The following is a 12,998-nucleotide window of genomic DNA, read 5'->3' as shown; positions in this document are numbered from 1 at the left end:
AAATTTTAGTTAAATAAATAGTTAAATGGAAATAGAGAGAGTGAGATTTGGTTAAGATTTTAGAGATGTTATTAGGCCTGGTTGCGTCCTGTGTCAGCCGAGTGCTTATTTTATTAGCTGCAATATATTAAATAATCACAGTATGGATCTGCGCTGTCTAGGAGTAATAAAGTACAGCAAGAGTTGGATAGTTTGCTAGCGACCAGTGGACAGTGGTCCACAAAAAACTAGCAGTTTACTGTGGCTCGTATTATTAACTTTCCTACCTATCTACCTACTACACCACGGCTTTCTCATACTATGGCCCTGTTTATTCCCACAAAAAAAAACCGTAAACACATTAAAGTGAAAAGGAATCTTACTAATTTGAAGTATTAAATGAAGTCTATTTACAAAATTTTTGCATGGTTGGGCTGTAAATCGCGAGACGAATCTAATGAGTCTACTTAATCCATGATTTGCAACAGTGATGCTACAGTAACCATCCGCTAATTATTGATTAATCATGGATTAATTAGCATCATTAGTTCGTCTCGCGATTTACAACTCATCTGTGCAAAAAATTTTATAAATAGACTTCATTTAGTACTTCAAATTGAGAAGATTCTTTCGAAAATTTTTTGCGTTTACACCTCCCGTAAACTAAACACGGCCTATATCTGGAGTTGGGAGAGAGTTTTCCTAACACTACACCACAGATATCCACCAAGACAACTGCATTAGTGAGCCATGGCTTCTCCTGTCAAGAGCAGGAAGCTGCGCATCCTCCTCATGCCCTTCTTCGCCACTAGCCACATCGGCCCATTCACCAACTTCGCCGTCCACCTCACGGCTGCGCGGCCGGACATCGTCGAGGCCACCATCGCCGTCAGCACGGCGAACGCCGCGGTCGTACAGTCAGCTCTTGCACGGCAGCAGAGCCCCGGCAGCGTGACAGCGGTGAGGGTGGCGACGTACCCGTTCCCGGTGGTGGATGGCCTCCCACCGGGGGTGGAGAACCTCTCGACCGTCAAGGCCGCGGATGGGTGGCGGATCGCCGTCGCCGCTTTCGACGAGACCCTGATGAGGCCCGGACAGGAAGGCCTCATCAGGGAGCACTCGCCGGACGTCATCATCACCGACGCGCACTTCTTCTGGAACACCGACGTCGCCGCCGATCTCGGCGTGCCATGCGTCGCTTTCCAAGTCATCGGAACCTTCGCGGCGACGGCCATGACGCACCTCAGGGATATTGGCATCCATGGCATCGCTGAAGGTGTGGTGGCTCTGCCTCGAGCTGAAGGCGGCGGCGACATACTGATCCCGCACACGGAGCTGCCTGAGTTCGTGAGGAGCCAGAAAATCATGGATGGCCCCGTCATGGATCGGGTCAGCTCAAGCATGGTAAGGTGTGCCGGCCGGGCCGTGAACACCTTCTTCGACCTGGAGCAAGGGTACTGCGAGATTTTCGCGAGCGGTATAAAGACGAAGCCCTCCTACTTTGTTGGGCCCGTCTCGTTGCCGCCGCCGGCGGCGGCACCGGCAGTGACAGCAGGAGACAGCGCAGGAGCAGGGGACTCGCCGCCGTGCATCGAATGGCTCGACAGAATGCCACCTCGATCGGTTGTGTTCCTGTGTTTCGGCAGCTTGACCCATGTCTCCGACGCCCAGCTCGTGGAGCTGGCTCTCGGGCTCGAAGCCTCGGGGAAGCCGTTCCTGTGGGTGATCAGGAGGGATGCGTGGTCGCCGCCCGATGGGTGGATGGATCGCGTTGGGGAGAGGGGCATGCTCGTCACGGGCTGGGCGCCGCAGACGCGGATCCTGGAACACCAGGCGGTGGGGGCGTTCGTGACCCACTGCGGGTGGAACTCCGTCATGGAGACGGTGACCGCCGGCGTGCCGGCGCTGACGTGGCCGATGGACTTCGAGCAGTTCATCATCGAGCGGCTGCTGACCGAGGTCCTGGCGATCGGGGAGCGGCTGTTCCCGGAGGGTGCCGGGGTGCGGAGCACCAGGCCTGAAGAGCACGACGTGGTCCCGGCCGAGGTCGTGGCGCGGTCGGTGGCCAAGTTCATGGAGCCCGGAGGCGGGGCAGACGCGGCGAGGAGACGGGTGAAGGAGCTCTCCGCCCGGGCTCGTGCTGCCGTGGCGGAAGGCGGCTCCTCTCACCGCGATCTGCAGCGGCTGATCGACGACCTCGTGCAAGCAAGAACAGAGCAGCAGCAAAGTAATAGCAGCACCCACCAAAAGTAAGTACTACTAGTTCGCATTTGATTATCTGAGCTCATGCAGTGTGCTGCTAGCAAATACTGACATGACATTTTTGTTGTTTGAAGGACTATTCCTCACAGCCTCTCTGCTGTGGCTTGAAGTTGAAGCGAGTAAGCGACTAGCTGGTGCCATTCTGAAGCTTCCGAGGTTGAAGCATGCCAACACCAGCAAAGTACTAGTTTTTATTGCAATAAACTTAGGATTGAGTATCTTTTCTGGAAAACTTATTGATTACTCGTTGGGGTTAATAATCTGAAACCCACGTATGCTCGTGGGTTTGAAGTTTGTTGTGTTCCTCATTATTAGTGTTTTTCATTGGTGGATCTGTTTAATTACGATCTTTGCATGGTTAGGGCATGCTGTAATTGGCCACCTTTAGGTACCACGCCGGCGGAGCTGCGGCGGCTATCGAAAAAAAAACACCAAATATAATGCATCACTTCTCACAGATCACTTGCATATGTGGCTGTGATAAGCATGCACAAACTGCATTTATATCAATTGTATCAACATTGGAGAACATGTATGAAGATGTATGCAAACATTCAGACATTCACCCTTGTGCAAACATGAGCCTTTTATCAAACTTGGACAGGAAAGTGCAAAATTTATAACCTATCAAATATCAATTTGGTAAAAAAACATGACCCTGGGAATCCCACGACGCGAGGAGCACAGCGTCAGTAGAAGAGCAGGGGCGGCGGGGGACGCAGCAGCCCGAGACGGCCAGCTCCTGCGCGTAAGGATGGATCTACACATCCGAATTCTTAGAACAAATTTGATATTTTAAAATAGATATGTTTAAAATTTTATGCTAATTTTTTTTATATTATCAAGCATATTATTACACATAAGAATAAAATTCTGTATAGATTTTTTTTATGTATTATTTGCTCCCTACAATTAAAAATGTGAAAAAAGATTCGAATCCGTATCCGATCCGTATTCGAATTTTTATATCTATTATTTGAGAATATATATGATAAATTTGAGGTTTAATTTTTATGAATCTTTACAAGATCAATGTTAAATACAAGGCTATGAATTTACATAGTAAATTTTATATTTTATTTATCCATAATCGAAGAAAAATAACAAAAAAATATGACATTCGAATAAACATCCGAATCCATTCTTACCTGCCCGTGGATGCCCGTCCGGACAGGGATGAGCGGCGGCGCGCGCCGACGGCCCGCCCTGCCGAGGATGGACGCAGCCTGAGCACTGAGCACGCAGGATTCGCATTTCGCGGGAGGGGACGGCAGAATCGATGGCACCCGCAGGAAGGCCGGCGAGCATGTGCGGGTGGGTGATGGAGCAGGCCAGCAGGGGGCGACGCCGCGGCGGGGGGAGAGAAGTCGCCGCCGTGCAAGTCGGGGCAGGGAGGGGGAGGTAACTTTTTGGAACGGTGAAGCTGAAACCGTAATTTTATCAGCCAGCCAGCCACCAATCTCCAGATTCGGGATTTTTTTAAAAAAATATATACGTTGTATAATTATTTTTTGGAAATCGTGATTGGAAACGCTTTTATTATTCTTGTGTGAATGCCTATTATAATATTTATTGTTAATTGTATTCGGTTGGAGCAGGTGAAGCCTACCAGCTAGGAACTGTTATTAGAGCAAGTATTATAAGAGAGAGACGAAAAGCAAATTGTAATCTTACAATAAAGTTTGTGAGAGAGACAAGTGGACTGTTCTTAATCTTACAAAAAAGTTTGTGAGAGGGATAAGTGGGCTGTTCTCTCAGCTTCGACACAAGAACCAATAAACTTTGTAAGAGAGACAAGTGGACCACGTAGTAGAGGAAGGACTAATAACTATCCGAGTGAGTTGAGATACAGCTAGCAGTGGCCTGTATTGAGGAGGAAGAGGTGGGAGATGAGGTGAGGCAAGCTCGCCATGGTCACCAGGGACCAAGGAGAGGTATAAAAACCATGAAATTTATTATGTCCATTCAAAAAACCATGCATTAGATCTGTAGTTTCTATAGATCGTCTCTTACTGATAGGGAATTGTAGACAGTGCTTATATGTAATATGGGTTGGAACTGCCCTAATCTCATCTAGCATTGTACGTGGAGCCTCTCACCAATCTCAAGATGGTGATGCAAAAGAATAAAAAAAATTAGAGGCACCATCTGCAGTCAAACTAACGGGTGAAAAGTGGAAAACAAAGTCCAGAAAAGGACACCGTGCCAGGCTGTTTTAAATTTCACGAGACGGCATCACGCATGGGCCAATTGTGCTATCTGTATGCTCTTCGGTGGCGGTGCACATCGTGCCGGACCGACACGCATAGCATAGCCCGACGTGGACGAAGTGTTCTACTGTAGTTTTTCGGTTCGGAAGCATATATACAACGAAACAGATGCAAAACAATACGAATTTATTAATCAGATTTGCTGACACCAACAATATAATTGTCCAAGTTCTCTCTGATTCTGCTGGTGGTGGTGGCACTCCCGGTTTAATTGGTCACTCATGACGCTGCGCTAGACTTGTCACTAGGCGCGGCTGCAGCGCCCTTCCCGAAACGCTTGACCAGATCCAGCAGGTTGGCGTGCGACGACCCGCCCTCCTGCACGGCGGCCCTCGCCTTGGCGGCGAGCTCGCGCGCCCGCTGCCGCCGCCTCTCGGCCTCCTCCCCGCCGCCCATGATGTCCCTCACGGCCTTCTCCACCACGCCCCGCCCCACCAGAGTCTCCTTGTTCGAGGCCTGGAACGTCAGGGGCTCCTTGACCCCGACGCTGACGCCGATGCCCAGCACCTCCACGGCCATCTTCTCGTTCAGGAACTGGTCCGTGAAGTGCGGCCACGTCACCAGCGGCAGCCCGGCCGCGATGGCCTCCAGCGTCGAGTTCCACCCGCAGTGGGACACGAAGCCGCCCACCGCGGCGTGGGACAGGATCGCCGCCTGGGGCGCCCACCCCCTGACGAGCAGGCCGCGCCCCGCGACGCGCGCCTCCAGCTCCGCCAGCGAGCCGCGCACCGCCTCGTCGTACCCGCCGGCGTTCCGGACCACCCAGATGAAGGGGTGCCCCGACGCCTCCAGCCCGAGGGCGAGCTCCAGGAGCTGCTTCGGGCCCGCCTGCGCGATGCTCCCGAAGCTGACGTAGACCACGGAGCCGGGCTCCTTGCCGTCGAGCCACCGGAGGCACTCCGCGGCGCCGATGGCGGGGGCGCTGTCCCCCCTCGACGCCAGCGTCGCGGCGCCGTGGTGGTACAGCGACACCGGCCCGACGGTCCAGACATTCATCCCCCGGGCCTCCGCGTAGCCGGCGACGTACTCCGGCTCCATCTCCAGGACCGTGTTCATGACCACGCCGTCGGCCTCGGCGCGCGCGCGCTCGATGTAGTCCGCCAGCTCCACCCAATCGGGGATCGGGATCCCGCGGAGGAAGCCCGGCGCCTGCGCCCGCGTCACCACGACCTTCCTCTCGATGCCCGGCACGACGACCGGCGCGTTGGGGTCCTCGACGCCGTCGTACGCGTTGAACCTCTCGAGGTTGTGCTGGCACAGGATGGTGAAGGCGCAGATGCTGAAGAAGCTGAGCCGCGGGACCCCGAGGCCGGCGGCGAGCTCCGTGGTCCAGGGGTTGAAGATGTCGGCGATGATGCAGGTCGGGTACGGGTCGTGCGCGCGGAGGTAGCGCTCGATCGGCGCGCGGAGGAGCCCCACCGCGCGGTAGTAGTTCATCATGTACGTGCCCTCGATGCGGTCCGCGTAGTCCGCCCCCTCCGGCAAGCCGGCCGCGGCGTAGTCGAGGGGGAAGTCGACGAGCCGGACCGGCAGCCCGGACTGCTGGGCGGACTCGACGGTCTGGCGCACCTTCGAGGTCGTGGACGGGGGCCCGACGATGGTGCAGACCGCGCCGTGGGTGGCCAGCAGCAGCGCGGTGTCGACGGCCGGGATCAGGTGGCCGCGCTCGTTAAGCGGGACGAACACGAAGTGTGCCGCGGCCTTGGTGCCGCCGCCGGCGCCATCGTCCGCGTCTCCCCGGGCGAGGGGCGCCGCTGCTTGTCCTTGGCTACTCATCCTGAGTGATGACGTCGCCGATCGAGGCCAAGCAGCTGGCTAAAGGGCAAGGAAGGGTGGTTGATTTTCTTGGCTTTTGCGTGTTATGGGCTTCCAGTTGGTGGCGTGTGCCATTTTTTATAGATCGTTGGTGGGGTGGTGTTGTTGCTTGTTTGTCAGCTCCGGACCTCTGATCCTAAGCTTTGGCTGGCGTCAATACGCCCGACTCTGAACAACACAATAAGCTCTGAAATGAAACTAGCAGCAGTTAACACCAACGTTAACGCCATGGGAAATCCAGATCCAAGCTATTGGTTGAAGTCTGTCAGTATCTCGCAACGACGACGAGTGGTGGATGACGGCAAGGTCACCAGCACTTGACTACTATTGAGATATGGCAACGATAACGACAAGCTCGTGTAACACGCTCTTTGACCCTGTTCTGTTCCAGCCAGCCAGCAGTGTTTTTTTCTCACGCCATTTCAGCAACAACTTCCAGTCATCAGCCAGCCAATAGTATTTTTCTCTCATACCACTCCAGTAGCAGCCTCCAGCACCAGCACAGCGAACAGGGTAGGTTCTTAATTAGGTTTAGTGGTTAGTTGTTAGATCCGTAGAGTTAGTAGTATTTTGTGTAAGAAATCTTGATGAATCATATTATCTTTATTATTACTAGTATAGTGCACGTTGCTATGGTAATATAATAATAAATCTACATAATAGTACTAACAAAATAATATTACCAACTTTGTGCCCGTTCTTCGTGTGCTTCGTGTGCAGGTCATGTTGTGATCATACGTGATATTGATTGTCTAGGATCCGATTGAGATTCCGATTAATTTATCCAAATTTTGATTATGATTCTGATTGATTTGTCCAAGTTACATTTAGGATCCAGACTGACGAAAGGCTAGTCCGACTCGCATGTGGGATGGACTAAGACCCACATGTCAATGATACAAGACGGACCAAACCAAAAGTTTAGGTGGAAATCTTACTCGCTTTAGTAATAGATATAGATTTACCTACCATATTATGTTTGTTCTAAGTTAAATTTAGCAAACTTTGACCCAATTTATAGGAAATAATTATTATTATTATTATAATGTCAAATTTGTTTAATTAAATTCACCATTAAATATTTGTTGATAGTGCCTATGTTTGGTAGTAAAATTGTTGCAACGCCATGGACAATCCTGATCCAAGCTGTTGGTTGAAGTCTGTTATCTCGCAACGGCGACGAGTGGTGGATGACGGCAAGGTGACCAGAATCTGACTTTTTTGAAAGACATGACCAGCATCTGACTGCTATTGAGATGTGGCAACGATGACGACAAGCTCGTGTAACACGCCCCATGTATATAGTATAGGTATTTGCTATTAGGTTTTTAGTTAGGTTTAGTGGTTAGTTGTTAGATCCGTGCAGCAGTATTTTGTGTAAGAAATCTCTATGAATCGTACTCCCTCCATTTTAAATTATAGTTCATTTGACTTTTTTGTTATTCTAAACTTGATTACTCTTCTTATTCAAAAAATTTGTGCAAAATATCACTTTTTATGTGGCTTGCTCTATCAATAAAAGTTCTTCAAGAATGACAAAATTTTAACTATGTTTGTATAAATTTTGTGAATAAGATTAGTGGTCAAACTTGAGGTTAAAAAAATCAAACGACATATAATTTGGAACGGAGAAAGTACCTTTCTTGGAGTACCCAAACACAAATCCAAATCCAAGCTACAGGCTGAACTCTGATATCTCTAATCGATCTTAAACTCTTCGGGTGGTACCAGCTGCAGTAGCGAAAATTTTAGGAGTCACATGTGTAACTGACAGTCAAACCATCACATAAGGTGGAACATTTTTTATATTAATGGAACAATTGTTTCAGCTTTTAAAAAAATTGTTTCAAGTTCAAAAAATGTTCCACACAAAAAATCTTCCAAGTGGGATCTTGTTTCGAAGATTTCATCACAAGGAGCATAGTGGTGTAGTTAAATTTTAATTTGAATATATAATTTTGAAAAATACTATATGACACCTTAACTGTTAGTCGCACGTGCAACTTCTAATAACCCTTGGCAGCAACCCCTGCTGCTTGTTAGAGCAGAGAAAGCACGCATGCCGTCTTTGTCCCTAATATTCCAAGCTCCAAATCCACCAAGGCAACGGATCTCCTCCCGGCTTCCTCTCAACTCAAGCAGCTTAGTAAGGATGGATATGGATAGCTGAACATCCGAATTATTCGGATTCGTATCCGCTTAAAACACTAATATGGATATATTCATATCCGATTTTAATATGGATGTTATATGGATGTATCCGAATTCGACTGCTAGAGTTTTTCTATATCTGATTCCATATCTGTATTCGAAATAAATATGGAATATCCTATCATATCCGTATTCGCAAAGAAAAGTGGCTAGTGAAATCATCTTAAATTTATCTCTATAGCTAATTACTTAATAATGTACACCATTTAATTTTTCTAAAAGCTAAATAACTAATAATGTTAATTCCAATATTATTAATAATATAAAATTAAATTTAACTATTTATTATATTTATTTAATGACAAAATTATTTTATATGAGTCAAATTCTTATTTATTGAATGGTGAGATATTATATATATATATATATATATTAATTATTAAGTATTTGAATATTTATTTACTTGCATTTGAAATAATTTTATATATTTAATATAATGTATAGATAAATGTTCTTTTTATTAGCTATCCTCTAATCTTTTACTTTCTATTTATATAATCATTCTGATCTACTAAACATTTAATAAAGTGAAATGATACGTGCTATGTTTCAAATCGACAAGATAATCCGATTTTGAACTATTCATTTTGCATTTGTATCCGAGAAGATCCTATTTGCATTCGTATCCGAGTTAAAATATGGTAAAAGATGATATCTGGATCTGATTTCATCAGTATCTGATCTGAATCCATGCTTGCAGCTTAGTCATGGAGACCGAACTGGCAGTAGCATCTTCTTCTGCATCATTTCAATACCGAGCAGCAATTTGCCCCAGGCACAAGGAAGCTCGGGGTGTGTCCCCGGCCAATGGAATTGCAGCGATGGCTTCATCTTTTGCGGCTCAATTCAAAGCATCTCTGGCGGCTTCGGAAAACACATGGGCTAGGGACCTCAATGTAATTTTTGTTTTCTTTAAGAGCCTCAGTGCAAGCTGGTCAGGACAGCTGTCTGTGTATCCTGCTTGTGCGTATCTGTATGTGTTTGAGTCTTTGCCCTTTTTTAGATACATAAAGTTTTGGGTGCAAAATACTATAGCACTTTCGTTTGTATTTGGTAATTATTATTCGATCATGGGTTAACTAGGCTTAAAAAATTCGTCTCGCAAATTATAGACAAATTGTGTAATTAGTTATTTTGTTTAGCTACATTTAATACTTCATGCATGCGTTCAAAAATTTGATGTGATGAGAAATCTTGTAAAGTTTTGAAATTTTGAAGGCAACTAACCCCTTATTTAGTTGCATAATTCAAAATTCTAAAAAAAAATTCCGACACATACATGGAGACTTAAATCTAGACGAAGTAAAAAACGCATTGCACAGTTTGCCTGTAAATCGCGAGACGAATCTAATGGACCTAACTAGGCCGTAATTAGACGCTAAATTGCTACAGTAATGCTACAGTAAACAACCTCTAATGACAGATTAATTATCTCATTAGATTCGTTTCGTAATTTACAGACGAATTCTATAATTAATTTTGTGATTAATCTATATTTAGTATTTCAAATATAGAAAGATTTCTTTTTAAAAACTTTACATCCTACGACTAAACAACTAAGGCCCTGTTTGGGACCGTGGCCTAGGTAAGCGCGACGCGTATAAGCAAAACGCATCTCCAACCCCGCTTCTCGCTTTTTGCCGGCCGCACGTTGAAACCGCAGCTTTTTCTGCGATTCGTGGTTGTGCAACGCGCGGCCAACGCGGGGCGTTTGGCGGGTGTATTTTGCTTTTTTGCTCAAACGTAGCGCGGAAGCTGAAACAAACACGCCCTAAACAAGACCTAAACAAGGCCTCTTACTGATCTAAATACAGATACGTTTCATCAAAAAAAAACACTGAGCAGCAAAGCACACCAGCACACACTCCGCCGCTCCTCTCTGCCTGGATCTGGATCTGCCCTGACCCCCTCACGCAGGGGCATGGCGGCAGTGGCACCACCGGTCCCATCACCAATTACTGCAGGCACGCCATCATCAACCACGTGCTCCACGTTGCGCGCCAACTAACCTGCGGGATCCGCATCATTCACCTAACGAATTATTGCCTCAAAGCACTGTAAATCCTGAAGGACGGGGTAAACAGTATGTCAGTATCGTGAGGATTCAGGAAAAGGAGTGGGCATGGAATTAGAGTGTGTTTAGATTATTTTGCCGTAAATTTTTGGAAAAAAATCTTAATATTTTAAAACACTAAATAAAATCTATTTATAAAACTTTTTGTACGGATGGGTTGTAAATCGCCAGATGAATCTAATGAGCCTAGTTAATCCATAATTTGCAATAGTAATGCTACAAAAACTATTCGCTAATTATGAATTAATTATGAATAATTATTAGACTTATTGGATTCGTCTCGCGATTTACAACTCATCCGTGCAAAAAGTTTCACAAATAAATTTTATTTAATATTTCTGTATGTGTCCAAATATTCGATGTGAGTTTGTTTTGGTGGAAAACTATGGCGCTCCATCAGTTGCGGGGAATCAAACAAGAACCAGCAGAGGCGAGGGGAGTTACTGTATATGCGTTGCTACTGGGGTTTAGGAAGGCAGCAGAGGACAATAGACAGGCAACAAATGAGATCGACGTATGACGTTCCAACCGTCTCCATTACTAGGGAGTAATTGCAGTCACTAGATCTTATTTGTACGAATATTAATTATGTTCGTCTAGCTGTTAGGTCAACGGCACACACCAAATCAGCAACAGCCACCAACCACCAGTCAGCAAGTAGTATTTTTCTTTTACAATAAATCAGCACCAACCATCAGCTACAGTCGCCGACAAAATTATATATATATATATGCCTTAATATTATTATGATTGGCATAGCTACTTCACTTCATCTTTAAAATTGGTCTGTTTTGGCAAAGCTCGGTTTGGCTGTTCTAAATTGTAGAGAGGAGTGGCGGATCTACAGGAAGGGAAGTCCCCCTAATTCTCTAAGATCAATGGATATGTCCTAAACCTCCCTCTATTTTTTGGAAGAAAGAATGAAGAAGAAGGGGAGGAAGAATAAGAGAAGATGAGTCCTCTCTTTATATGTTGGCTGGATTCGCTCTTGGTAGAGACAAGTCCGAATGAAAGCAAAAACCATTGAGGGAGAGGTGAAGTCGATTTTTTTTTAATTTTTTGCTTAAGCGGCTTCACAATACAGTGATGAGCAGTATATGAACAGCGTGAGAGCCGAAGCCAGTTGAAGCCATAGCAAACGCACTCTAAGAGTGTAAGGACGAGATGGTGAGTTAGATTGCCTAAAATAAGTGACGAAGTAAATTACACGCCAGGTCTTTAAACTATTTCGACATTATTATCTAGATAAATCAAACTCTAACATATCAGTCTAAGTCCCTAAACTATTTAGTGTGGTTCACCTGGATCCAAAGCCATCCACCTGCCCTCCATGCGCTGATGTGGCGTCGGGGTGGATCCCTAGCTTTCTGCCTTTCTCTAGACTCCACCACCTTCAAATGGCCGGCTTTAGTTGATCACTGGGAAAATGTCTCGTTAATATGGAGAACACTAGGACCTTGTTGGAAGAAGAACAAGTTGGATCCGGAGATGCAATGGCTGGCTTATTGTGGAGCTGGAACATTGTGAGAGGGAGGTTCCTCCGTGTGGCGAAGAGCTCCTGCCACGCCGTTCATTGCTTACCGGAGATAATTGATGCATCTCCGAGGTCAGTTTACGACAATGGGCTGGTTGGGTGCCCAAGCATAAGAAGGTCATCTGCATAGACCAAGTGCTCCTGTGCTGGGATTCTGGGTGAGGCGATTTTGTGGCTGATGGGCTTCTGGCACAATCGTCCTAAAGAGGGCCTACCAAAGAAATCTAAGGGCAATCAAATCGGGCCCAATGAGCCAGCCGGCTCAAAAGGTCTGTGGATTTACCTCGGGCATGCAGCAATCTAACTGGGCCCTGTTCCCAATCGCACGTGCGACTACCTGCGACTGGGATGCGACTACTCCGCTGGTGGAATAGATAGATGGCCAAAAGGCCCATGGGGGCACGAGGTCCGGCACTGTTTGACCCGGTCCAAGCACGATTCGAATACGATATCTTTAGGATTCGGGTCGGCACGGGCCCAATAGGTGGGCCGTGCCTTGCCGTATTCTCAGCCCTGTGAATGTATCCAGGCACGGCCCGATAATGCCAGCCCGATCAGCCCGATGGTCAGCACGCTGACCCACATATCCCTGGAGGCCCACAAATCCAGCTAAACCCTAATTTGTTCCAATCTTTCCTCTTTTCCCTCACCCTTCTTGGAGCAGCCGCCACCACCCTCCCTCTTCGGCCCTCCCCTATCCCTACGGCTCACGGCGACGGTGCAACGGCTCATGGCGGTAGCGCGGTGGCTGCATGACGGAGGTGCGATGGCTACGCGGTTGCGGCAGAATGAGGTCGAGAGCGATGCGCACGCCTCATGTCGAGCAGCGGCAGCAGGCAGAGGCTGAGGGCGG

General features: G+C 47.3%; 2 protein-coding genes across 3 annotated transcripts; one reads left to right on the top strand and one right to left on the bottom strand.

Annotated features, from left to right (window-relative positions):
* Positions 1–635: 635 nt before the first annotated feature.
* On the top strand, positions 636–2,802 carry LOC120688585 (UDP-glycosyltransferase 73C4-like). Of its 2 annotated transcripts, XM_039970950.1 has the most exons (3): positions 636–2,228; positions 2,316–2,352; positions 2,385–2,802. In XM_039970950.1, the coding sequence occupies exons 1-2, from the start codon at positions 730–732 to the stop codon at positions 2,347–2,349; spliced, it is 1,533 nt and encodes a 510-aa protein (XP_039826884.1). In that variant the 5' UTR covers positions 636–729; the 3' UTR covers positions 2,350–2,352; positions 2,385–2,802. The 2 variants fall into 2 exon arrangements, with proteins under 2 accessions (XP_039826884.1, XP_039826883.1); XM_039970949.1 differs by having other exon boundaries at positions 642–2,228; positions 2,316–2,802.
* Positions 2,803–4,618: 1,816 nt separating this feature from the next.
* On the bottom strand, positions 4,619–6,651 carry LOC120691583 (UDP-glycosyltransferase 73C5-like). Its single transcript, XM_039974680.1, has one exon. The coding sequence runs from the start codon at positions 6,285–6,287 to the stop codon at positions 4,731–4,733; it is 1,557 nt and encodes a 518-aa protein (XP_039830614.1). The 5' UTR covers positions 6,288–6,651; the 3' UTR covers positions 4,619–4,730.
* Between the last annotated feature and the right edge of the window lie 6,347 nt (positions 6,652–12,998).

This window comes from Panicum virgatum, chromosome 9N (genome assembly GCF_016808335.1).
Source record: "Panicum virgatum strain AP13 chromosome 9N, P.virgatum_v5, whole genome shotgun sequence".
Classification (NCBI taxonomy): Eukaryota; Viridiplantae; Streptophyta; class Magnoliopsida; order Poales; family Poaceae; genus Panicum; species Panicum virgatum.
The sequence above is the reverse complement of the archived record's forward strand: the minus strand, read 5'-3'. Positions and strand labels throughout refer to the sequence as shown.

Coding starts and splice junctions, on each gene's coding strand:
- LOC120688585 (XM_039970950.1), top strand. CDS start 730: ATGGCTTCTCCTGTCAAGAGCAGGAAGCTGCGCATCCTCCTCATGCCC. Junction 2,229..2,315: donor AATAGCAGCACCCACCAAAA/GTAAGTACTACT, acceptor TGTTGTTTGAAG/GACTATTCCTCACAGCCTCT.
- LOC120691583 (XM_039974680.1), bottom strand. CDS start 6,287: ATGAGTAGCCAAGGACAAGCAGCGGCGCCCCTCGCCCGGGGAGACGCG.